The sequence below is a fragment of the Jaculus jaculus genome, chromosome 1, assembly GCF_020740685.1.
Source record: "Jaculus jaculus isolate mJacJac1 chromosome 1, mJacJac1.mat.Y.cur, whole genome shotgun sequence".
Taxonomy (NCBI): Eukaryota; Metazoa; Chordata; class Mammalia; order Rodentia; family Dipodidae; genus Jaculus; species Jaculus jaculus.
Window position 1 is genome coordinate 238,173,022 of NC_059102.1, and position 23,561 is coordinate 238,196,582.

The 23,561-nt window shown below is 45.8% G+C and overlaps 1 protein-coding gene across 1 annotated transcript in view; it reads left to right on the plus strand.

The window, feature by feature from the left end:
* Window positions 1-12,925, plus strand: part of Fto (FTO alpha-ketoglutarate dependent dioxygenase) — a 404,358-nt gene extending 391,433 nt beyond the window's left edge. Inside the window, exon 9 of the mRNA XM_004664799.3 lies at window positions 10,741-12,925. Coding sequence (XP_004664856.2) covers window positions 10,741-10,894 — 154 coding nt within the window. The 3' untranslated portion in view covers window positions 10,895-12,925. The remainder of the gene's footprint in view (window positions 1-10,740) is intronic.
* Window positions 12,926-23,561: the final 10,636 nt, after the last annotated feature.

Consider the following 23,561-nt stretch of genomic DNA (forward strand, 5'->3'; position numbering starts at 1 on the left):
TCTGCTCCAGGAACAGCAAACAAGCCTGTGCCCATGAACCAATAGTACAGAGGATGAGTGTGGGGAGAAAAGACCAGAGAATCAGGGAGGCAAAGGGAAGATTGTGAAAGGTCTTTTGGACCACTGTAAGAATTTTGGCCTTGTGGCCCAGGCTGGCCTGGAATCCCTAATTCTTCGGACCCCCTCCTCCCAAGTGCTGTGATGGGTTAGAGCTGTGCTCCACCACACCAGATAGAAGTGTCATCAGTGTATTCCAGTTCTTTTTGCGGCTACCTAGAGAATATTGCAGTGTTTTCTTCACCTTGTACCCCTGTGCAAAGCATGAATGAACCCCACTAGAAGACTGGCATGCCCTTGGCAAATGGCTATTTTTCTTTTGGTCCACTGCCTTCTTCCTAGTTTGAATTTGGACTGCCCTGCAGCAGCTGGTGTTGGACACCATGGAGCTCTCTAGTGCAAATACTGTTGCTGCCCTTTTAGGGAATGTTCTTGAGAAAGAGGAGAAATGTGAAGCCCAAGTACCCTCAAGTTCCATATAAGGTTAAAGTAAACTTGGGAGATGTTTCTCAGCATCCAGATACCAATTAAACAGGCTGCATAGAAGTATTCCTAAAACCAACGGTGCAGTGGAGGCAGACTGACAGGTGAGCAGGTGGGGGAGCCATCAACTCAGATTTATTTCACCGCTTACAACTCCGCTGAGCATTCCGAAGTCAGAACAGCTGGACTTCGATTCGGCTGGGCACTGTCCTCTGCTTTGCTTATCTCTCAGGAACACAGGTAGATTATGTTTCCATGGCTGTCTCTCTGTCTGTCTGTCTGTCTGTCTGTCTCTGTCTTTGACTTTGCAGGCAGAAATCCTTTGTAACAAAACAGACCCTTTGTGGAAATCAAATTTTTCTGTAACATCTGCTTCTTCCCCAGGTTATGAAGTTTCTGGGTTCTGGAAATCAATGGCATTGGCTTTTTTTTTTACTTCTATTTTCATAACTATATCAGTACCCAGGTGACAGCTATTATCTGATTCTGAGTAAATGGAATTTAACCAAATAGAGAAAAAGCAAAATCTAAAGTAAAATCTTAAGACTTGCAGGAAAAAAAAATGTTTTTATTAATGTTATAGTATATCTAAAAACCACAGCCTCCTTGAATTTCGAATCCTGAGTTATGGTAGAATCTTTCTGAAGTTTGAGACTGTCCCAGGCAAACTAGTTTCAAGCAACAGGGAAGTCATGAAGTTTGGAAAGGGTTATCTTTTGTCAATCTTAGCCCTTTGTGGGGTGTTGCGCTGACAGGAGACAGTGGAGAGACCGTATTTTATGGCTGAAAGAAGGGCTTGATACCACCCAGTGGGGATTTTGTTCCAGTAATTGCATCCAGTTGGACCTTCAGCCACGTTGCAGGTATAGCATTAATATCACTCATTAAGTCATACGCCTTTCCTTCTCCAGGGCTGAGTCACTGGCAGAATATATTTTCTTCCAAAGTGTTTGTTTTCATTGTTGCCCTTTAAAAATAATGAGTTCATTCTATTCCCTTGTAAGGAAAGTTACTCTAGACCGCTTTGAAATTGTATATCTTTTGTTGAGCACATTTCTGCAGTGGTCCCATAGCTTTGTGGGCTGGGGAACCCAACCCGACCCCTCTGAAAGCTTCCAAGCAAGGTGCCTACGACTTGATACATATGATCACCAGCCCATTTGACCTTTATATTGTTACCGTTGGGCAGGTAGAAGTCATGAAAGTTTCAGGTGACCCTATCATGTGACCAGAGATCAAAGGTCAGCAGCTCCTAAAAATCCAGCTGTCAAGGTAGTCCATTCATCACCATCATTATGCAACGGACAAGCCGACAAGTGAACCTGGGGATAAAATTATTCTCAACCTTCTACCGCCCAGGCTTACCCTACTGTGGTAGGCCAAGCGGTCTCATGTACTCAGTGGTTCCACAGGTCTACCAGAAATAAGGGGAAGGTCCTCAGGAGGCTTTGGGGATGTTCTGGACCCCAGAAGGTTACTGGCTGCATGTTTGTGGGGCCAGGCTGTATATCTGCATGAACCACATATGAGTCTGATTTTGTCTACAACCCAGTGTTAATTCCATATGTCCCCTTACCATCTCCCTGCTTGAGCATCTTTGCAGTCCTCGGGGCAGGTTAATGTTGCACCGTTTTTGCATCAACTGGTCTATTTTTAGGAATCAGTGAAAATTAAGACTCTCAGGACCCTTCTCTGGAGAGTGTGACTTGGGGCTAGGGCCATTGGGAAACTTACTCTAACAGAGGCCCCAAATGATTCTTACAATGTCTGCCTTTTGGAATTATACAAAGAGCTTAAGATTCAGAGTTGTACAATCCTGGCTTTGAATCCTGACTGTATCCATTGTTTGGCCATGAAATCTTGGATTAGTTAATCTTCTAGGCCTCAATTTCCATTTTGAGAAGTCATTTCATTAAAGAGTATACAAAGGATCTAGCACATAGTATGTCCTTTTTGGCTGTCTTTAAGGTTTTCTGTAGCATCTTTGCTTTGCTTTACAACCAGGTGTCACTAGAGGAACATTGGTCTGAGCTACAGTGTTGTTATAGCTTCTCCCATGGCAATAAATAAATAAATATCCCTGGCATACCTCTTAGGACAGTGTTCAGAAGGACAGAAGTAAGGGGATGCTGTGAAGACCACACAATCTAATCACCCAGGCTAGGGAGGAATTCTGGTGGAGATAGCACACACTGGAAGCGGGAAATAGTAGCAATCCTCTGGACCCCTCTGGAGAGACCTTTGACCTTTGAGCCATACTTTAACCCCCCCCTCAAAAAAAAAAATAAGTGTTCCAGACTTTGATAGCAGCAGGAAGCTTCCATCCTTGTCTCTTCACCTCCTGCTTTCTCTGAGCACCTTTCTCTCTGACCCAGGGGCCTCATTTCCTGATAGAGCCTTTGCCAGAGGCTCAGATGTGATTCATAGTGGGAAGAAGCCCTGGTTCCATAAGTCAGTAGGACGCGAAGCCCTTAAATCCCTTGGTAGAGAAGGAGGTTTCTTCCTAGGATCCCAATTGGAAATGTATGCCGGTATTCATCATGTTAGGCGGTTTTTGTCTCTGTGACAAAATACCTGTCAAACAACTTAAAGATATTGATTTTGGCTCTTGGCTTCAGAAGTTTCCAATGGCTAACTCTGTACTGGTTTTGCCAGTAACAGATGCTACTCACCTCTGTTAACTGGAAGCAAGATGAGAGCAAGATGGAGGAAGAGGCTCAGGACAAGGCATGCCCTCCAAAGACTCACCTCCAGTGCCCCACTTCCTCGTACTAGACCTTCCCTTCCACAGTTTTTACACCATCACCAGTCCATGCAATTGTGAACCCATCAGTGGATTAATCTATTGATTAGGCCAGCACCCCCAGGATCCATTCCCTTTCACAAAGCGTACCACTGACCATGGCATTAGGGACCAAACCTTGAATGCCATGAGCCTTGGTTGGTGGGGGAGGGGGGGAGGATAGGTCATGTCCACATCACACCATTCATAGCTATTGGATGACATAGTATTATTAATATTATTTTTCAGACCACTTATAGATCATCCGGCTGCTAACGGGAAGAAGCTATGGCAACCATGGTTTATGTCAAGCAAATGTTGGAGCACGAACCAGTTGCAGCAACTGGCTCTCTCGTGCTACTTCCTTCTCCCACTGGCTGAGCAGTAGAGCGGGCTTTCCACACATGCTGGCCACTTGACCAGGCAGTAGGCCATCCATGCTGCATACATAGCCTTGCAGCTTGGGCAATGCCTGGTTATCCCCATTGCCTGATGGTATCATCCAGGAGTTCAGAAGTATTTTTGGTATATTTAGTCATCAAACCCTTTGTCAAGCCTCTAAACAGTCTTATCTCTTATACTGAACTCCTTCTATTAGACTGGTGTGGGGCCCAAAGCAGATCTGTATACAAGTAGGAGTTAAGCCCAGTTTAAGTGGTCATGCTTAGAAAGGACTACCTGCTAAAAAGGTATATTGACCCAGAAAGAAGATAGCTGGCCTGTGGGCAGGGGTTAGGCTTTCCCTCTCCCTCCCTCTGATGTGCATTGACTGTGCTGATCTGGAAGCATTAATGGGATACAGAGGCAAGTGGTTAAAAGCTTTTCCAAGGGAGAATGGTCATGGCCCTCATTGAAATTTATTTAGGAACTGGGTTTGCCTACTTCTTCTTCATTGGGTAAACTGAGTAAGACAAGTTTGGCAAGCTTGTTTATGACACTCCCTTTGTCACTGCAGACCATGATAGCTGTAATACAGGGTAGCTCTTTATTTGTACAGTTTTTTATAGTGCCCTAATAGCAGTAACAAAAGTCCACAAAGATGAGAGGATTTGAGATCAAGGGTAAAGATGTGTGTGTGCACATGTACACTCACAAATAAGTTTACCCACATACAGTTTCTGAGACACTCTCCCCATGTAGCCCAGGTTGCCCTTAAACATGCCACCTTCCCGATTGCTGTAATTACACAGGTGTGCAGTCACACCTGCCTAAGGCTGAAATTATTATATCATGGCCTACATACTCTCTGACCACTGACTGAAACAAATTATTTGGAACAATCATGGTGAGACTATGAAAGAATACAATGGAGTGGGCTCATCTTCGAGGTTAGATTTAAGTAGAGGCCTTAAAGTAGACAGCATGGAGAGTCAGTGCATACAAGCATCCTTTAAGTCATACATGAAGTGCTGTCAGGGATTTAGGTAGCCATTCTACTTGGGAAATGCTCATTGTCAACACTGGAATCACTTGGTGTGGCAGATGCTGTGGCTTCATTGACTCAGTAGCCAAATGGGACAAAGACACTTGGGTACTATATTGTCTCCAGCTCCTTCCAAAGTACCAGGCCCCTAAGGGAATTGTAGCCCCTTAGCATCCTTATCTCCTGCATTTTTCTTGCTGATCTAGGAACTTGGGCTTTATAGGTTAATGTGGATCTAACCCCAGTGTTTCCTCCCTGAGGCCTCTTAAGCTTTGAGAGTGGCATATATTGTTTGAGAGAATGCATTTGGATAGGCTGATAACCCTAAAACAGACCACAGTGTGACCGCTGGCCACAGAGACTGTCAACTCTTCACTGTATGTAGAAATTCCGGAGGAAATTCTGACTTGAGTAAGAATATACACTTTTAGTCATTAGACATTTCCTGATGAAGCTAATTAAGCTCTTCTTGCCTTTAGAAGTTAAACCTTTCCTGACTACCATTGCATAAGCAGCTATGTTTTAAAGCTAGGATCTGTATCCCCTAGGAAAGGGAGATTGAGGCATGATTCCTCATTTTTGTGGCATGGTACATATTCTGAGAGCCTTTGGGTACATTATTTGATTTCGTCTTCTCATAACCCTATGAAGCAAAGGAGCATGAACTTTATGTAACAGTTGAGGGACCCAGGCTTGAGATATTTCTCTCCAGGTGGCCCAGGGAGTAAAATCAGAGATGGTTTATGCCCTTAAGAGGTAAACAGGCATCTTTTATTTACACTGATAATGCTTATATGAATTTGAAAGTAATTAGAAGGAAAAGAGGAAAAATAAGGCTTATCACTCCTTTGCCATAATAATCATCCTAGAAGTACAATAAAAGGGTTGCTTGCTCTTTTTTTTTTAACCCACCAAATGGTGTGGAATCCCCTAAGTATCTAAAATTGGCAAGAAGAGCTATGTTTGTAACCAATGGGTAGGATCCCTTTTAGACCAAGTAGGAACCTATGATAATTGAGATGTAATAGAAAGGACAGCCAGCTGCTTTTCAGGATCTGGCCCCACCCAGCTTCCGGCTTGCCCTTGGGTTAAACCTGGGTAAGGCAGGCCTTCTGCAGGATTAGAATCCAAAGACCCCTGCCATCACTGCAGGTTACTGTGCAAGATAATGGTAAAGGAATGGAAATGCTGGGTATTGATATTATTTGGAACATTCAAATATCATACAAAATGTGTTTACTTTCCTGCAGATTTGCTCTCCTCTTTTCCAGGAAAGAACTGTCTCTTTCTGACTCTTTTGTCTTGGCCTGTGCTCAGTACCATTTCTCCATGAAGTTTCTGGGGGGTGGGGGGCACTTGTCTGTCCTGATGAGTCTATTAGTAAAAGCCATTTCTCCTGGAATCTTTATCATTGTCTCCAGAGTAATGGAAATGTTACCTGTCCTCCTTTATTTGTTACTAAATTTAGGGACAAGGAAGAAGGCCGTATGTGTTTTCTTAAAATCAATGGCCAGCACATTACTGTAAAACCTATTGATTAAAAACACCAAGTATAATGTTAGTCATTTAGTCTGTGAAGTGATGCAATAAGGGAAGAAATTTATCCTTTGACTTTTGCATTAACCTTTATTGACTGCTTGCATACCCATAATTAACACACACTTTAGCTAAAGTGGTTAATTTTAGCATAGCGGCCAGTGTTCACTAATGTAGCTGCCATCTTGATCACCCAGATGTAAGTGAAGTCCTGGGGGAAATCAATGGGCAGTGAGGCCCCCGATGAGTTACACCTCAAGGTGGGGGCTGGGAGACCTGCGGATTGTCTTCTAACAGACCAGCCAGCTGTCAATCTTTCCATGCTTCTGTTTGCCCGTAAGTCATTCAGGGTGAACCATGCCTAAGGAGCAGAGTTTGGGGGGTGGCTTATGGAGTCCTTTATATTGGAGACATGTGGATCTAAGAAAAGAGAGTCGAGATGAAGGGCACGTGTTGCTTTCTTTGATTCTCCTTGAAGTACTTAAGTATATCCAAATTTACTTGCTAACCCTAGAAACCTCAAAAGGTAGGATTTTTCTTTAGGACAGGAATAGGGAAGCCAAGTACAGTAGGGAAGAAATGAGTTCCCCAAAGGAAAACAAGACTCCTTTTGGTAAGAAGGAGGGACAGATTACAAGGCAAGAAGCAGCCACTTCACTTAGTGTTTTTCTGAAACACATCTTCGGGCAAGTTAGGACCCCTTCATTGCACAAGAGAAAGTAGAGTATGCATGCTGAAAGACAGTCTGACTTGATTTCCTGTGAATGCCAAGACCATCTCCAGCAGCCACCACTTAGAAGGTCTGACAGCATTGACCTTCATTAGTCTAGGTCTTCAGGAAGAGCTGCTGGTCCTTGTGTGTGTGAGCAGTGTAGCCTGTCATTGGAAGGTTGCAGCAGCTTGTCTATGTGAGCCTCAGTGTCCCCGTGTCACAAAGTGGTAGGATTCAGCCATGAACTCAGTGCGATTCGAGGCAGACAGCTGTGCCTGGCTGTCCAAAGCTTCCACTGGAAAGAGCCAACCCATGAGTTCCCACCAGATGCTGCAAAGGAAAGAGGCAGCTACAGTGACATAGCAGCATCTCGGTGGCATCATTAATCTGCCACTGGAACACACGGCAAATGACATGATGATAATGACAGTGATGATATCTAATAGTTGTTGAAAGTTATGTGATATATATATATATATATATATCTTATCCTAATATATTATAATTTTATTACATATAATAATCTTGGCAACAATCCTGTAAGTAAGGCGTGATTAGTACTGCAGCCGTCCACACCCAGCATAGGAGAAAGATGTCTCTGGAGCACCACAGCCCCCAGTGCATGCCAGAAATCATGGAGAGCAGCCCTGTACATACTATGTTTTTTTCCTATATGTACATAACTCGGGTAAAGTTTAATTTAAAACTAGGAAGTTAGGCACAGTAAGACATGAGCCACAGTACCTAACAAACCAGAACAATTGTAACCACCTGCTGCATACTAAACCAAGAAGAATGTGTGTTTTCTCTCTCAAAATATCTTGTCCTGCACTCACCTTCCAATAACAATGTGAGGCGGCCACACCTCTGTGATGAGCTGAGCTGAGCTGAAGTAGGTGACAGGGACATTGTGATGAAGCCCGAGGCTGCTATTGACCCTCTGACACTATGTCAGGAGGATCATCTGCCTCCAGTGACTCTAGATGGTGACAGTATGGGACAGGTAGCATACACTACATGATTACACTGGATAAAGGTTGACTCATATCCTGGGCAAGATGGAGATAAACAATGTAGGCTTCATTGCATTGCACAGCTCCAAATGGTGCCCAGTTTAAGCTTACAAGTTGTTTCTGGAGTTTTCCACTTAACGTCCTCAGTCCACAGTTGACAATGGATAACTGATAGCAAAATCAGGAGGAACAGGAACTGCTGGGTGCTGTCGTCAGCACCGTTCTCATCACCACCTCCACTTGCCTGACAGCCTGAGGCTCTGCGAGATAAAGAAACTGGCTGAGATGTCATGTTTCTTGGAAGCCCAGAGAACACACCCTGACCCATGATGTCCCTACCTCCCAATTGCCTGATCTTAGGACACTGAGCCGCAGCCAATGGTGACTAACCAGAGAAATAACAGCCTAAAGAGGGCATGCTTTTAAGTCATTCTCAGCTCTCCTTCTTCCTGTTCCATGGTCTAACATGATGCCGAATCAGGCAGTATAACTGGGGTTGTGGGGATGGGTAGTATCCTTGCTCACGGTAAACACACGACCTCCAATATCAAGTCCTGCTGGGCTCTCTCACCAACATTTGTAAATGAGCAAGGAGCAGCAAGGAACGGCAAGCACACACGGGCCCTGGAGAAACTCAGTACAGCATCTTGTCCCAACCCAAAGGGAGTCAATGAATATATCAAGCCTTGAACCTCGGGTGCATGTAAAAGGAGATGGGTCCCTCACCAGCCATGCTTAAGAAAAACAGTGACAGAAAATTGGGGAACAGCTTTGCCCAAAAGCTCAGCAGTGGCCCCAGGAAGCTGGCGCGATACAGCGTACGCAGAGCTCTGCCGCAGCATTTAATATTTATAATACTTCCTCAAAGTGGGGAGGCAAAACCCATCTGACAGGTGAAAAAGCATCTCTATTGACTTTTTACAAACCTTATGATATTCTCGGTGGATCGACACTTATCACAGCCCTTTAATCTGCCAAGCAGGGTAATGTGTGCACGGATAATTTATCCACTGTGAGATTGAAATGCTCAATTTGGAATAACTTTCCCTACCCAGTAAATTGAGCATCACTCTGTGATTCCGAGGCAGAGAGAAAGCACAATTTAAAAAGCTTTGCAGAGTTCCTTTGTAATTAGTCGCAGCTTCCTCTGAATATTAATTTCCCCCTTATCCCTTTCCAGTGATTTAGAGACTGTCACTAGCACTGCGGAGACGCACCCTGAGAACGGCGACAGCAAGCGGCGTGGTCTCCAGCACCTATTACGAAGTATTCTGCGGAACTTGCCCTCTGTCCCTCCGTGCCGCATGTGCTTATCAGTGCAAACAGTTTAATATTTATGCTAAGAGGATTGTCAGAGGCAGCCTCTGTTGCTTTAATTCTTGTTTTAAATAAATAATGAGAACATTTAAACACATTACTCTTCTTGGGGCCCTGAGGTCAGCTAATCTTATTATTTATGAAGTGATGTGCTACATAATAGTACTTAGTGCATGTTAACAGACGCTATTATCAGGGCCTGATGCGGAGAGCAGAAGATATATTGGAATGTTACGTGTAATGTACGACGGATTGAGTGCAGGGGATGCCGGTATAGCAATTAACCACATGCGAAAATAGGTGTAAAGTTGAAGTATGTTCTCCCTTGGGGATTCCCTCCCCATTAATAATCCCCCAGAGAAGAAAATGTCTTTCGGTTAGGATCCTGCATGGTCAGATGACCACGAGTGGGTGTGACCACTTTTTAATGGATGCATAGAGACAGAGAGGCAGAGGGAGGGGCACCCGTACAACTCTTGGAGACATGCTTCTGGTTGTATGCGCGCTACGCTCTACGAGCAATTGTTCTTGGCTTTTTATAATGTGTTTCCTTTCCTCTGACCCGCATTTTTCAGATAGCCAGAGCTCCAGCCGCACAGCTTCCCCAGCCCAGTTTTAAATAAGCTCAACTCTCTGAGAGGGCGATGCCTGCTGAGGTGTAATGATGTTGCCCAACTTTTTTCCTGAGAGGCTATAATTTAGCTGCATATGATAATTAATTTCTCTACTATTGATGAATAATCCATTTAATAAAACCCGTGATTTAAGTGTTTTCCTTGGGGACTAACTCTTGCTAGCCTCTTAATTTAATTTTGTGGAAGTTTCCCCACCTCTTCATCAGCGGAAATGATTATTAACCTCTATTTGCATATATCCTTATAAACCTCTCTCTCCTTGGAGTGCCTTTTTCCGAGCCCGGCAAGCGGGGACACTTGTAAATCACCAGAATCTCCAAAGTCAATCCCAGTCTGTAATATTGTTTAATCTATTCTTGGACGTTTTAATGCAGTAAATTCAATTTAATCTTTTCCAGTAATCTAGTAATACATTGAAATCCCACAAACATTTAAATCTGATAATGGCTTAATCACACACTTTAAATAACAGTTGAGATAATGAAAAAATAATTCACCATTTTAAAGGCAGAGTAACTGAATTTCCCCAGTGATGGGCTTTTCTGACACTGCTCGAGATAATACAAATCTGGGAATTGGAGAAAAAAAAAATTGACTCCCCAGTAGTGAGAGGAACAATTCTTCCTTCATAGAAACATGTGCTTTCTGCCTTGCACACAAGTTCTGCCATCACCATGACCTTTGCCTCAGTGGGTTGTTTTTGAAATGTGTGCCACCTCTGGTCTCTACGGTCCCCTGCGCACCTTCCCCAGTGGATTAACTGCCTACTCTTCCTCTCCCAGGTGCCAGTCCCGAGTTGCCCGGACTCTACCAGCACACCAGAAGCCAGAATGCAGACCGTACTGGGAGAAGGATGACCCTTCCATGCCGCTGCCCTTCGACCTCACAGACCTGGTGGCGGAGCTCAAGAGTCAGCTTCTGGAATCAAAGCCCTAGAAGGAGTTCAGGTCTCAGGTGCAGAGAGAAACCCTCCCCTCTGAGCCCTCCACAAGCGCAGTGTTGACGTCTTTGCTCATAGGCTGTAAAACCTGGGTCTCAGTTGGAGACAGCTAGAGAATGAGGCCAACAATTATTGCAACGTTGAAAATAGCACAGTATTATAGTCTCATTTGGTATTGAACTAGAACCTCTTCCCCCACCCCAATATTACCTGAATGTATGTTTTTTGTGGATACCCGTTAGCACCCCACCCCCAGAGGGTAGCATCAGGCATGAGCTAAGCCTATGAGAAACCTCATCAATTTTCTTCCTTGACTAACCACTCAGAGACTTGGAGTGAACAAGACAGAGCTTGAGCCAGCCAGCCCAGCTCCTCACCATGCCCTCTAGTAACTGAGTCAGCCAAGATGGTAGCCGCTAGCTCACTGTAGCTATTCACACTTAAATCTAGCTTTAATTTTAATTCAAGATTCATCCCCCTGTTTTCTGGGCCACATTTGAAGTTCTTAAATCCACCTGTGGCTAGTGACCATGGAACATTTTCACCATTATAGGAAGTCCTCTAGAAGGATTCTTGAAAGTTTGAGAGCAGACATCCTACCTTCCAATTCTTATAATTGCTGTTTCGAGGAGGGGGGGTGGGCAGGAACTACAAGGCAGAGTAAAAAGTAGCATCTTCCCTCCTCTGAGACAAAGGTCAGTGGGAGAGTGTGACTCTTCACTCCACACACAGGAAGAGGGAGGGCCTAACAAAAGTGGCCACATTCTGTCTACACAGGGTTTCCCTGATTTAATGCCAGAGACCAGCCATGTCTACGCTGCTTCATGGAGTTACCTTAGCTACCTTACGGAGTTACCCAGAAAAGGATGGTGTTTTCCTGCAGTTCCTCCATTCATAGGTAGTGACAGGTAGCATGGAGGCCTGAAGGACCCAGTGCATCATCAGAAACCAGACAGAAGATGTTAAGCCTGGACTCCCATTTCAGGATGCCTGGATTAAGACTGAGACCCATTTTGTAATTTCTGGCATACTCTTGCACCCCAGCTTACTTATCTGTATAGTGGGGGGCACTAAAGACACCAAGTCCTAACACAAGGATTAAGTGAGGTGACCTGACTACCACCCTAGAACAATTTCTGACCTCCTGCTCAACACCCAATAAATATCAGTGTTTCCTAAGCTGACATGTATGTAGCCATTTTCCTTTCCCTCTGAGATCCTAGCTCTAGTTATATCTCCTGACAGCATTGCCACATCTTCCTCTATCTGGCTTGGCTTTTGCCCTGTAGTGTCCCCAGAAATGGTTGTCACAACAATTATCTGCTCTCCTCAGCCCATGACCTGTTCTTATAGCTGTTCAGAAGTTAAGGAGGGCAGAGTTTTTGCTACAACCAGGACCTCCCTGGTTCAAAGTGTACATTCATCTCTATGGCCATAGCTGCAGAAAAGACACGTCTCACAGGACCCAAGTCTTTCAGACCTTGACTCACTCCATGATGTCTTTGAGCCTCAGTTTCTTCATCAGTAGAGGTGAAGTGCAGTCTCACTATTGTTTTGACACATTAAATGAAATGATGTAGGTAAGTAGTGAGTGACTTAAGATGCCACAAACTGAGCCCCCATCCTTGGGCCATGTAGCCCTGTGTTTTATTAATTTCCCATGATATTTCTTTTTTGTTTTATTTCATGTCTTGCAAATATTAAAGTTAGAAGAGTTCATATAAAATAAACATCTTCATTACTTAGAATTTAGAACACCTGGCAGTCCTGGGCCTCCATCCACATGGTGTTAGCTCAGTAGTGTCTTGCTGTGACCCTCTGTTCTGTGCCGTAGACCTTGCTGCTCCCTGTCACCATTTTAATGTAAACCTGACCCTTTCCCATCCCAAGCCCACTTGCTCGTACCCTTGTAGTAGAAATCACCCCAATACTTCTGCATTACTATTGAATTACATTCATGAACTGCTTGTACTGGTATTTGTGTGCTTCTATTCATATTCAATAAAGAATTAAGCGCTAAGAAACCAGAGAGGTCTTGTGCCTGTCTCCTTGCTCACAAGTAGGGGGCCTGCGTAGCTGGCCTCAGTAGGGCCCAGGTGGGTGGAGATGGTTCCCAGACCCTCCCAGAGCACCCAGTTCATGCACAGCAGAGACTTCAAGAGGCGTGCTCTCATTTTTCAGAAGGAACGATGGTTTTCTGAGTTCTGAGTGCTAAAAGATTACAGATGGAAGGCATGAGATAGAAGAAAGGTGGCTGGTGTGACAGTTACTAGGACTTTATAATCGGCAAAGCCACAGGGAAAAATTTTTTTCCTGGGATGGTCCCAGGGACTCTCTACATCTATAGGGATGAGTATGCGTGGGGAGTCAGCAGCCGTGGCCTCAGCCCATCTTGCCTCAACACCAGCTCCTGCCTGCATTCCTGTCAGGCTCCCTGCATGACAGGGCCAAGCTCCCTTAAAAAAAGAGATCTAGCCGGGCATGGTGGCGCACGCCTTTAATCCCAGCACTCGGGAGGCAGAGGTACGAGGATCGCCATGAGGTCAAGGCCACCCTGAGATGACAGAGTTAATTTCAGGTCAACCTGGACCAGAGTGAGGCTCTACCTCGAAAAACCAAAAAAAAAAAAGAAAAGAAAAAGAAAAAAGAGAAAAGAAAAGAGATCTAGGGCTGGACAGATGGCTCGGTGGTTCTGGTGCTTGCCTGTAAAGTCTAATGACCTGAGTTTGATTCCCCAGTACCACACAAAGCCAGATGCACAAAGTGGCATAGGCATCTGGTGTTTGTTCTCAGTGGCTGGAGGACCTGGAACACCTATTCTGTCTGTCTCTCTTCTTTCTATCTCTCTCTGCTTACAAATAAATAAAAATATTTAAAAAAGAAAAGAAAAGTGGGGCTGGAGAGATTGCTTAGTGGTTAAGGTGCTTACCTGTGAAGCCTAAGAACTCATGTTCAAATCTCCAGGTCCCATGCAGCCAGATGCAGTTATGCAAGCAAGCAATGTTGCACATGCATCACAAGGGGGCGCATGCATCTGGAGTTCATTTGTAGTGGTTAAAGGCCCTGGCATGTCCATTCTCTCTCTCTCTCTTTTTCTCTCTCTTTCATTCTCTCAAATTCTAAAAAGAGCTGGGCTTGGTGGTGCATGCCTTTAGTCCCAGCACTCAGGAAGCAGAGGTAGAAGGATTGCCATGAGTTCAAGGCCACGCTGAGACTACATAGTGAATTCCAGGTTAGCCTGACCTAGAATGAGACCCCTACCTCGAAAAACAAAAAGTAATAAATAAATTTTTAAAAGAAAGAAAAGTAATCTAAGTTAAGAGCCTTTTTTTTTTTTTTTTTTTTTTGCCTTCAGTGGCTTCTAACCTTCCTATTTCTAGTTACCAGTAGTATGGAGAAGCCTAGGTATAGTCCTGGGATAAATGTCTGCCTTCCAGAGGCTTCCAGGCTGATGGAGCCTGTAGTGACCCAGAAAGGAACTTGCACTATCATAGGGTGACAGACAGTAAACTAGCAGGTAAGTGACAAGATCGTTCTACATGGTTATGCTTAAAGAACCAACTGGGTAGGGGATAGAGGAGGGCTGGGAGATGAGTCAGGGGACGATAGGGAGGGATTGTCTAGGAGAAGGAGCCTACAGGGAAGGAAAGGGGCTTTGGTGGTGTAGGCAAGAAAAGCGAGGAGGAGAATTGGGTAGATAGAACTGGACCTGAGGCAGAGGCGCTGGGGGTTTTCCTTCATGGGTCCTGGGAGGCAGGGAGGGCTTTAAGCAGGGAGACTTGTGTTTGTGTGTATGTAATGTGGATGTGGTGTGGTGTATGTGCCCTTGCAGTGCTCCATGAGCTTGCCTGTGGCAAGGGAGCACTTGCCTGTGGTGGCTGGAGCAAGTTTCAGATGTCCTGTTCCTTGGCTCTTCTGCCTGATCTTGTGTGAGCCCCAGTCTCTTACTGATACTGGAACTTGCTGCTTTTCACAAGTCCAGGTGATTCCTCCTGGCAGGACTGGGGTTACAGGTGCATGTGGCCACACCCAGCTGTTTATGTGGGGTCTGGATATTTGCACTTGGGAGGTCTCAGGCCCCCTGAGGTCCTCATACTTGCACAGGAAGCAAACTTAGCTGCCGAGCCATCTCGCCAGTGCCTTGAGATATCTTGATGCTTTCAATGATTACTGTGACTACTGACTAGATTCCAAAGGCTCCCTGGGGACACACATGGCTCAGGGGGGACCTGAGCAGCTGAGAATTCCACCTGATGAAGAGGGGTGTCTGCAGAGGCACCAAGGCACCTTCTTACAGCCCACAGTGAGTACCCTTGCTCCACACCCACATCCATCCCTGCTCTCACCAGCCTCCCCCTGGTTTTCTAGACAGAAGAGAACAGGGTCATGGTGTGGCTTGAGACACAATTTTAGTAATAAGCTTCCAAACCCATCACTAACTGAGTGGAGGGTTGCCAAGATGACATTCCATCAGCTCTGTTTAGCGCTCACAGGCTTTGAGTCATTTCCAGGGAAGGTATTTTCTAATGTAACTTTTATTTATTTATTTTTTGGGCCTGCTGTAGTTATGGCTGATTTTACCACTGGGCAAATTGCATCCATTTGGATCCATGCCATGCTAAATACTGTTTATTCTGGGGATCTGTCAGAAGCGAGTTCAGGGAAGACAAGGGGACTCCGATTTGAAAAGGCAATTCTCATCCAAACAGAATCAGATGGAGTGGAGCGGTGTGGATTAAAAGGCGCTGAAGTGGTAATGCCGTTTATCCAGTTTGCCTTTGTTACTCTGTGATTAAATGGTATTTTTAATTAAGTTTCATTGGGAGCCATAGGTATCGTGGTGGTGAAATCAATTTGACAACCATAAAGAGGGAGAGAAGACACAGGCGGGTTGTAATGACTGTCACCACGACTGTGGGGAGGGCTGGCAGCTCTAAAGGGAGGGTGAGAAGGCAGGCTGAGACTGGTGGCCTAATGACTTCCTGCAAAGCAACAAGGGAACCCAGGGCTGCGTTTGGGTGGCAGCTCTGGATTGCCGAGGTAGGGAATACCCTGCTCTCTCTCACTCGCTTGAGATACCCCAACATGTTCCAGAGCTGGTTGGAATCTCCACGGAAGGCTGGAGGGTCTGTTTTTCACTTGTGTCTTATGAAAAGAAGAAAGCAGAAAGTCCCCTCCCAAGACCACGTGTTGCAGCCTCGCCTGAAGCAGCGCCACCCCCGCGATCCGCCTTCCTGACACCCTGTTCTCAGCACACAGTTCTGATTCCCCCCTCAGGTCCTTACAGACCTAAGTCCTTGCTGGTCTCTAGCCGACATCCTCTGACAATGAAAGCTACTCTTCTTTGCATGCTCCTGTTTATCCGGGTGACTGAGTGCCCAAATCCCGAGTCCCAAGTGGCAGTAGAGCTCTGAGTGCAGACTTCCTGAGTTACCCTGAAGCTACCTTTCCTTTCACGCCACTCTCTCTGTCTACAAAATGGAAGGCAGAGTAATGTGGCTATCACCTGAGAGAGTTGTGAAGAGTAAACAAGTTCTTGTAGGTATAGAGTGTCTCCCACAGCGCCAGGTTGTCAGTGAGGTGCTAGCTGTTGCCCAAGATCGCTGCTGCTTCATGATGCAGGCAAATGACTTAACCTCTCTGTGGGACAGCCTGCGTTGATGTAATGGGGAGGCTGACAGTTCTAGCTAGCTTATGGGATTGTTCCGATGTCCATGACTGTGGTCAGTGACTCTCATTGTGTCTCATACTAATCACTTGGTACACATAAGGTTACAATGATGATCAGCCCTCCAACCAAAATATTCCATACTCACCAAGACAGCAGAGATAGATGTAGTCTGCTTAGGAAGAGTAGAATGTTGCCACCCTGTATTTATCCCTTTTGGTCTTCATGCCTTCCTTTTTTCCCCCCTATGCAGATGGCCTGGAACTTCTAAATGAGATACAAAAAAAAAAAAAAAAAGACACCTTGGTACTGTCATTACTACAGTGGGATTAGGTCACCCCTTGCAATTTTAGATTTGCTTAAAAAACATTCTTGCCATCACCTTCTAATGGATGGTGTGTGTACAACAATTGTTTATTGACTTGAATGCCTAAGGACCAGGGTCAGCCTGCTCCCAGGGTGGGAAGCATTAATTAACTCCCAGCATTAGATGCAGTGATCCTTTTCCAATGATGCAGTCTGTGACTTTGTTCGCATTTACTTTTCATCAGTCCTGAAAGAATCGAGGTAAAATAGTTCCCCCCGCACGTGTGTGTCAGGCTAAATGGATCACACAGATACAGATCTGCTTGGCTGTCTGCACTTGCCTTTAGACAAAATTCATCAATTTTACAAAAGCCACTGACTCACCCCAGCACCAATACAAATGAAGGACTTCTGGCCTACGTTTCCCCCTTTGTTTTTAATGTGCAAAGACGGCAGCTTCCTGCTGAGCCATGGGAAGTACTGGCCTTGGACCCTCACTGTGCCCTACAGACAGAGACAGAAAGATCAAGGAATCACTTTTGGAAAAACGCAATGGTTCAGGTGCATTAGGAGTCAGTCTGGCCCTCTTGGTGGGTGACCGTGCATGAAGGGCTTCCACACAGGCTTGCTTGGTGTCCGATAAAGGCCACCTGTAGGGCTGGAGGAGGGGTGACTTGGCAATAGAGCACTTGTCTGGTGTGTGCAAACCTTGGGATTTATTTTATAGCTCTGAAAAAAAAAGTGCAAAGAGAGAGAGAAAGAGAAAAAAAGCATGAACAGTCACTCCACCTCTTGTCTTTCTAGTTGGGGATACAGTGAGAACTTCTATACACTGGACAGATCCCCACAGGTAAGACCAACCAGCCCCGGGCCCTCTGTGCATTTCCTTCCCTCCTGACACGCCAATCAAGTGGGGTACATTAATAGTAGTGATGAAATCAGTTGAACTTCCTGGGTGATGGATTCACACATTTCTCACTCCCAATCACACAAGAGTGGCATGAGACTCACTCTGGAAGCATCAAGGAGCTAGGTTAAGAACCTCTCTCCCACGTTTTCAGATCCCAAGTACCCTTCGAAAAGTGTCAAAGCGCAACACACTTTGTTCCGCCCCTTGTCCAGCGACCTTGGAGATTCAAACGTTATGGGGAAAGAGAGTGTGCTCCCATTGCTTCTTTGCAAAATTGCTTTCCCTACTAAAAACCCAGTTTACCTTTCAAATGGGAGATTGGGTTTTTCACTTCAGAGCAAGCACAGTTAACCCGCCAACCCCCAAGCCCACAAGGGATGAATCAGTTTCTCTGAGCAGCATAAGCTACTGCTGGTAACTCACGGAGCATGGAAACCTGGGCCCCCTGCTCCCCTCCTTCTCCCCCTCACCACCCCCTCACATCCCCAGTCTCTTCAGACAGCGATTTCCACTTGATTACAGTGTGATTAGAGTCGGGAAGGGAGCAAGCAGGTATATAGGATTCCCATTGTCCCCCCTCCTCTGCTCCCCACCAGGGTCATGCCGAGAGGCATCCCAGTGACCAGGCAAACAATCAGGCCCTGTTTACCATAGACGCTTAGCTTGCTCTCTGCAAAATCAAGACCGAGTTTAGTAGGCAGCGTATTTCATACACGCCCCTTGATCAATGGAATGACCTGTCAGAAGCCATTAAAGCCCCCACTAGCTTGAATGCATTCAAAGCTAAACTATTGGATCATTTAAGAGCCGCAGCGATTGTTTTTAATATAGTGTACATTGATTTCTCCCTGTGAGCAGCAACATAAGTTTGAAACTAACTGTGTATGACTAAGGCCCCATTTGCTGTCTCCAGTCCTCTGTGAGGAGCATGCTTTCATTTGACCAGAAAGGTCTGTATATAGTTTTCAAAGCAATGCAGACCCTGAGAGTTCCCAAGGTTTAGACTGGGTCGAGTTGTTATGGTATTTTTTTTTTCCAGAGCTTTCTCCCATTTCTTTGTGCCCATTAAGTGAGCTGTGCGTGCAGAATGGGAGCGGCATCCCTGCCAAGGGCCTCAAGTGAAAGGCAGTGGGGGAAATTTTTCTGAAAGCATGAAGCCCAGCAGAGGCCGACTTCGAAGGGAGCCTGACAGCATTGGGCCAGCGAAAGTCTGTGGCCAGCACGATGCAGCAGAAGTGTGGCTGTGTTGGGGGCATGCTTGCTGGGCATGGTGACCCATTGAGCTGAAGGATTTTTGGAACAGCCAGGTGAGGAAGCCAGCCAAGGTAGATAGCAGTGTTGGCAGGCATATTGCCAACGATACTTGTATTAACTATTCTTTTTCATACACGGCCCTTGATCAATGGAATGACCTGTCAGAAGCCATTAACATCCCCACCAGCTTCAATGCTAGTAAAAGCAGAGGTATCTCAGAAACACCTGTTGGTTCATTCTTCTGTACCAGACTGGGCCAGAAGCACCCCGACCCTCTCCTTCAAATTCTGTTCTCAAATAGTATTTCTGGCTCCTGTCCTCTGCTTGTGTGGGAGCAACTCAGCCACAAAAGCAGTCCTTATCCCATCCTCGAAGGCGGTTATCCCAAGCAGAAGCATTTGTGCATCATACCCATTTTACAGACTGAAGCCCAGGTGGGGAGAGTTAAGTTAGTCAAGGTGAGGTACTCAAATTGGGATTCATATTTCTGGCATGTACCAAAATGTGGGAAGAATATTCTTAAATTCACTTCCCAAATAAACACAAGTTCTCTCACGTAAGGCGACTCTAGGTTAGGTACAGGAATGGCCTCCTCAATCTCAAAACTCTGGCCCAGTAAGAAGAAATTTGATGTCTGGAAAATAGTGTATGTACCACTAATTAATTTTTTTTCTGGAGCCACAAAGGCTTATGGGATTTTGATTAGTTTAAATGTCTGAATGAAACATTATGATAGGTGTGTTCCTCAGACAAGATAAAAAATTCAAAAGGCCAGGATTTATCATTTAAAATGATGGTAAAACTGAGTCTGGTGATACAGATCTACCACTGCAGCTACCCAGGAGGCTGAAGAGGCTCAGGGTTCAAGACCTGCCGGGGCTACATGCAGAGTGAGTTCAAGGTAAGCACTGGCAACTTTACAAAACTCTTGTTGTTTTTTCTTAACAAGGGGGAGGGCTGGGGAATGTAGCTCAGTGGTAGATTACTTGCCTAGCATGTGTCCAGCACTAGGTTCAATTCCCTGCACCACGAAAGGATGGCATATCTAGCAAAAGTCACAAAGGTCCAGTCCAGAGCAGAGCACAGCCCCTAGCCAAGCCTGGCCCAAGAGCAACCAAATAAAGTTTAGTTGAGACCTGATAATGCCTGTGTGTTTTACACATTGTCTGTGGCCTTCTCCCCAATGCACTGGATCTAGATGGGTGTCCTGGGCTGTTGGACCCACAATTCCACAAATGCTCACTATGAGCCTGGTACCAATGCGTACTAACCAGAAGCTAGTTCAGGAGATGTTGGATCACTTGTGCTTACATGTGTTAAGTGATTCATGTCATGCCCAGTTCTTAGGAATTGTTCAACACATGTAAATTATGATGATGAACATGTACACACCAAAATACTCCTGCTCAGAAACACTAGGGCAAAGCAATGGTGTTCACCTAAGAGCAGAATAGAACGAAGGCTGCGTCCGCATTATTAAGGCCTGAGTTGGAAAGTGAGGGAAACAGGACAGGGCTTGCCAGGAGGGCACCAGGCAGCCTGTTTCCACAGAGGCAGTCTGCAGGACAAAGGCTGGTCTTCCCTGTGGAACTGCTGAACATACTCGTGAGCTGCAGAAACTCTCGCCCTGGTGCGCCCGAGCCCTCTGATCCTGTCAGAGGTCAGATTATTCTAACACATAATCTGGAATGTTCTGGAATGAAGGGCATATAAAGTTTATAGAGCTGACTAAGGTGGTCATTATAAAAGTTCAGTGAGCCACGTGTGCTGGTGCATACCTTTAATCTCAGCACTTGGGAGACAGAGGTAGGAGGAGCACTGTGAGTTCGAAGCCACCCTGAGACTATATAGTGAATTCCAGGCCAGCCTGGGCTAGAGCAAGACCCTATCTCAAGCCAACAACAAAAAAAAATTCAGTAACACACAACTGCTTCTGGGAGGATTCTGTCACGTGTTTCATTGTTTGTTTTTTGAGACAGGACTTCACTTTGAAGCCCAGGATGGCCTTGCACTCGTGATTCCCTGCCTCAGCTTCCTGGGCGCTTGGGTTACCGATGGGCAGCACCACACTGGGTGTACAGTTGCTTCTAACTCTGGCCTGGATTTGCTGCCAGCTCTTAGAATTTCTATCAAAAATTCCAAAGTGTTCATTTATCTTCCGGCATCGTTAGTGGACCTAAGTAGCCCACCAGAGCTGGCTGCACTGTCAGCCTCGCCATCCACTGATTGGTTCTCCACCGAATTGGTGGCTGCATGGTTCTTCCAGGCTCCTCAAAGCTCAAGCTGTCTGGACCTTCCAGGGCTGCCCCCGGCCCACCTCCCACACTGCCTCTCGCCGCGGCCACCCTTGGTCACGTGGAAGCCAGGCCGTGTTCATCTTTTCCGTTGTTCTGTTACCACAGTGTTTACGAATACATTTTTACTTGTCAACCTTGGTCTCCACGTTAAACTATCAAATACTAGATGGCACCCTTTCAGAAACAAATATTTACTTCCATATGATTCGATTCCACCATAGTGTAATGGTTAGCCCTCTGGACTCTGATTGCCTTCCATAGCCTCAAAGCCATCCAATACTTATTGACATTCCCAGGTAACTTAGCGGATACATGACAGGTGCTCAGTAAATGTATGTTGGCTGGCTGTTTGATGGAATAAAATTAATCTGGCCAATCCTAAACCCGTATCTTTTAAGGCCTGTTTTCCCCTTAGGTTTTCTGTCCATGGCATACAGGGTTGTGAAAATGCCCCTAACTTTTCTCTAACTGTACCTTCCAAAATGTGCCTCTCACCTTTGGATGAATCTCAAGGGAATTCAGCTGAGCCAAAACCCAAATCTCAGATGGTTATTGCTGTATGACTTGAAATTACAAAACTATGTCCCTAACTAGGGTTAGAAACAGGAGAGAGTAGTGGGGTTGACTACAGAGGACAGCTTGGGGACCCAGTGATGGTAGAACACCTCTGTATCATGGTGGTCTTGTTTGCACAAGTCTACCTATGTGCTAAGTCGTATAGCACCGCACATGATTTGTGAATGCAAAACTTGAATGAACTCTGAGTTATTGGGCCAGCTTCAGTTCGCAGTTTCAATAACATGCTATATTTATGCAAGATGTTTCCATCAGGAAGTATTGGTGTGAAGCATACACAGAACCTCCTTGTCCATGGGTTTTGCAACTTCCTGTGTATCTACAATGATTCCAAAATCAACACAAATTGAAACCAGGCCAGGAGACAGTATGCCAGCTCCCAGCATGGCTCCCCACCCCAGCCACTGTGGATTCTCACGAGGCATTTGCAGTGTGTCATTTCATGCCTGGATCTCTGGAGAGAGGACTCCCCCCTGGAAGCACAGCAGATCCCTCACGCTCTGTGCTGTGGACAAGTGGAGTGACTTCCCCTGGGTATGGCTGCTGTGGCCCTTATAATGCTTCCAGGAGGACAACTGTCTCCCTGTTTATGGCTGTGTGGCAGTCAGCTTCCCATGATAGGGAGAAAGCAGCTTTGAGGGGACATTTTATCATGATGGTGAAGCTAGTTCACATCATCACCTATCAACAGGGAGGAGGCAGCAAGAATGAGCTACTCTGAACACCCAGTACAGCTGGACTAATAACAAGCCTCAAGACCGACCCTCAATTAGCACACCCCCCCCCCCCCCGCAGCAAGGTTGTACTTCCCAAAGGCTCTGCCAGCTGGGGATCAAGCATAAGGTCTAATCATAGACATGAGTCTATGGAAGGCATTTCAAATTCAAACCAACACAGAGGGAATGAGACTTTTCTGAACAAGGTGGGGTGGCTGGTCACCCACAGGTAACCGTAGGCAGTCTGACATGGCTTTTCACCAAACCTCTTCGGGCTTCACCATCATAGGCTTGCTCTGAAGTCCTGTGAAGCCCGCACATAGAAGCAGTAAGCTTCCGTGGGTTCAGTTGTGTGCCACAAGTTCAGCAGGCTTCCCACTGCTGCCTTGCCCAGGAATCCCACATGGCTGTTACTTATTTAGTTAGAATTCCATTTTTTTTTTCAGGTGAGAAAAATTTAAGCACAGGGGCTAGAGAGATGGCTCAGTAGGTAAGAGTGCTTCCTGCAGAAGTGTGAGGGCCTGAGCGGGTCTGAAGCCACCTGAGCTTCATCCCCTAGATCCCCCATAAGCAGCTACCTATGGCCATGTACATCTGAAATCCCAGTCCTGTGAGGAAGAGACTGGAACATTGTTGGAGCTCGCGAAAAAGGCAAACTCCAGGATCAGTGAGAGACTCTGTCCCAAGAAAGCGTGAGGACGAGTGACGGGGGCAGGGGTAATGTAATCCTTTGCCTGTGCACGTGTGCAAACTGGGCATGCGCACCACACACATCACATTCTCCTGCAAACATGCAAAAAGTAAAAAGAGAAAATGTAGGCCCAGTGAGGCTCGGGAACTTGCTCTAGTCCACACGGCTAGTAGCTGGCAAAGGTTCGATTCACCCTTAGGCTGTCTAGCTCCACAGTCGGAGCCACTCAACTCTGCCTCTCCCAC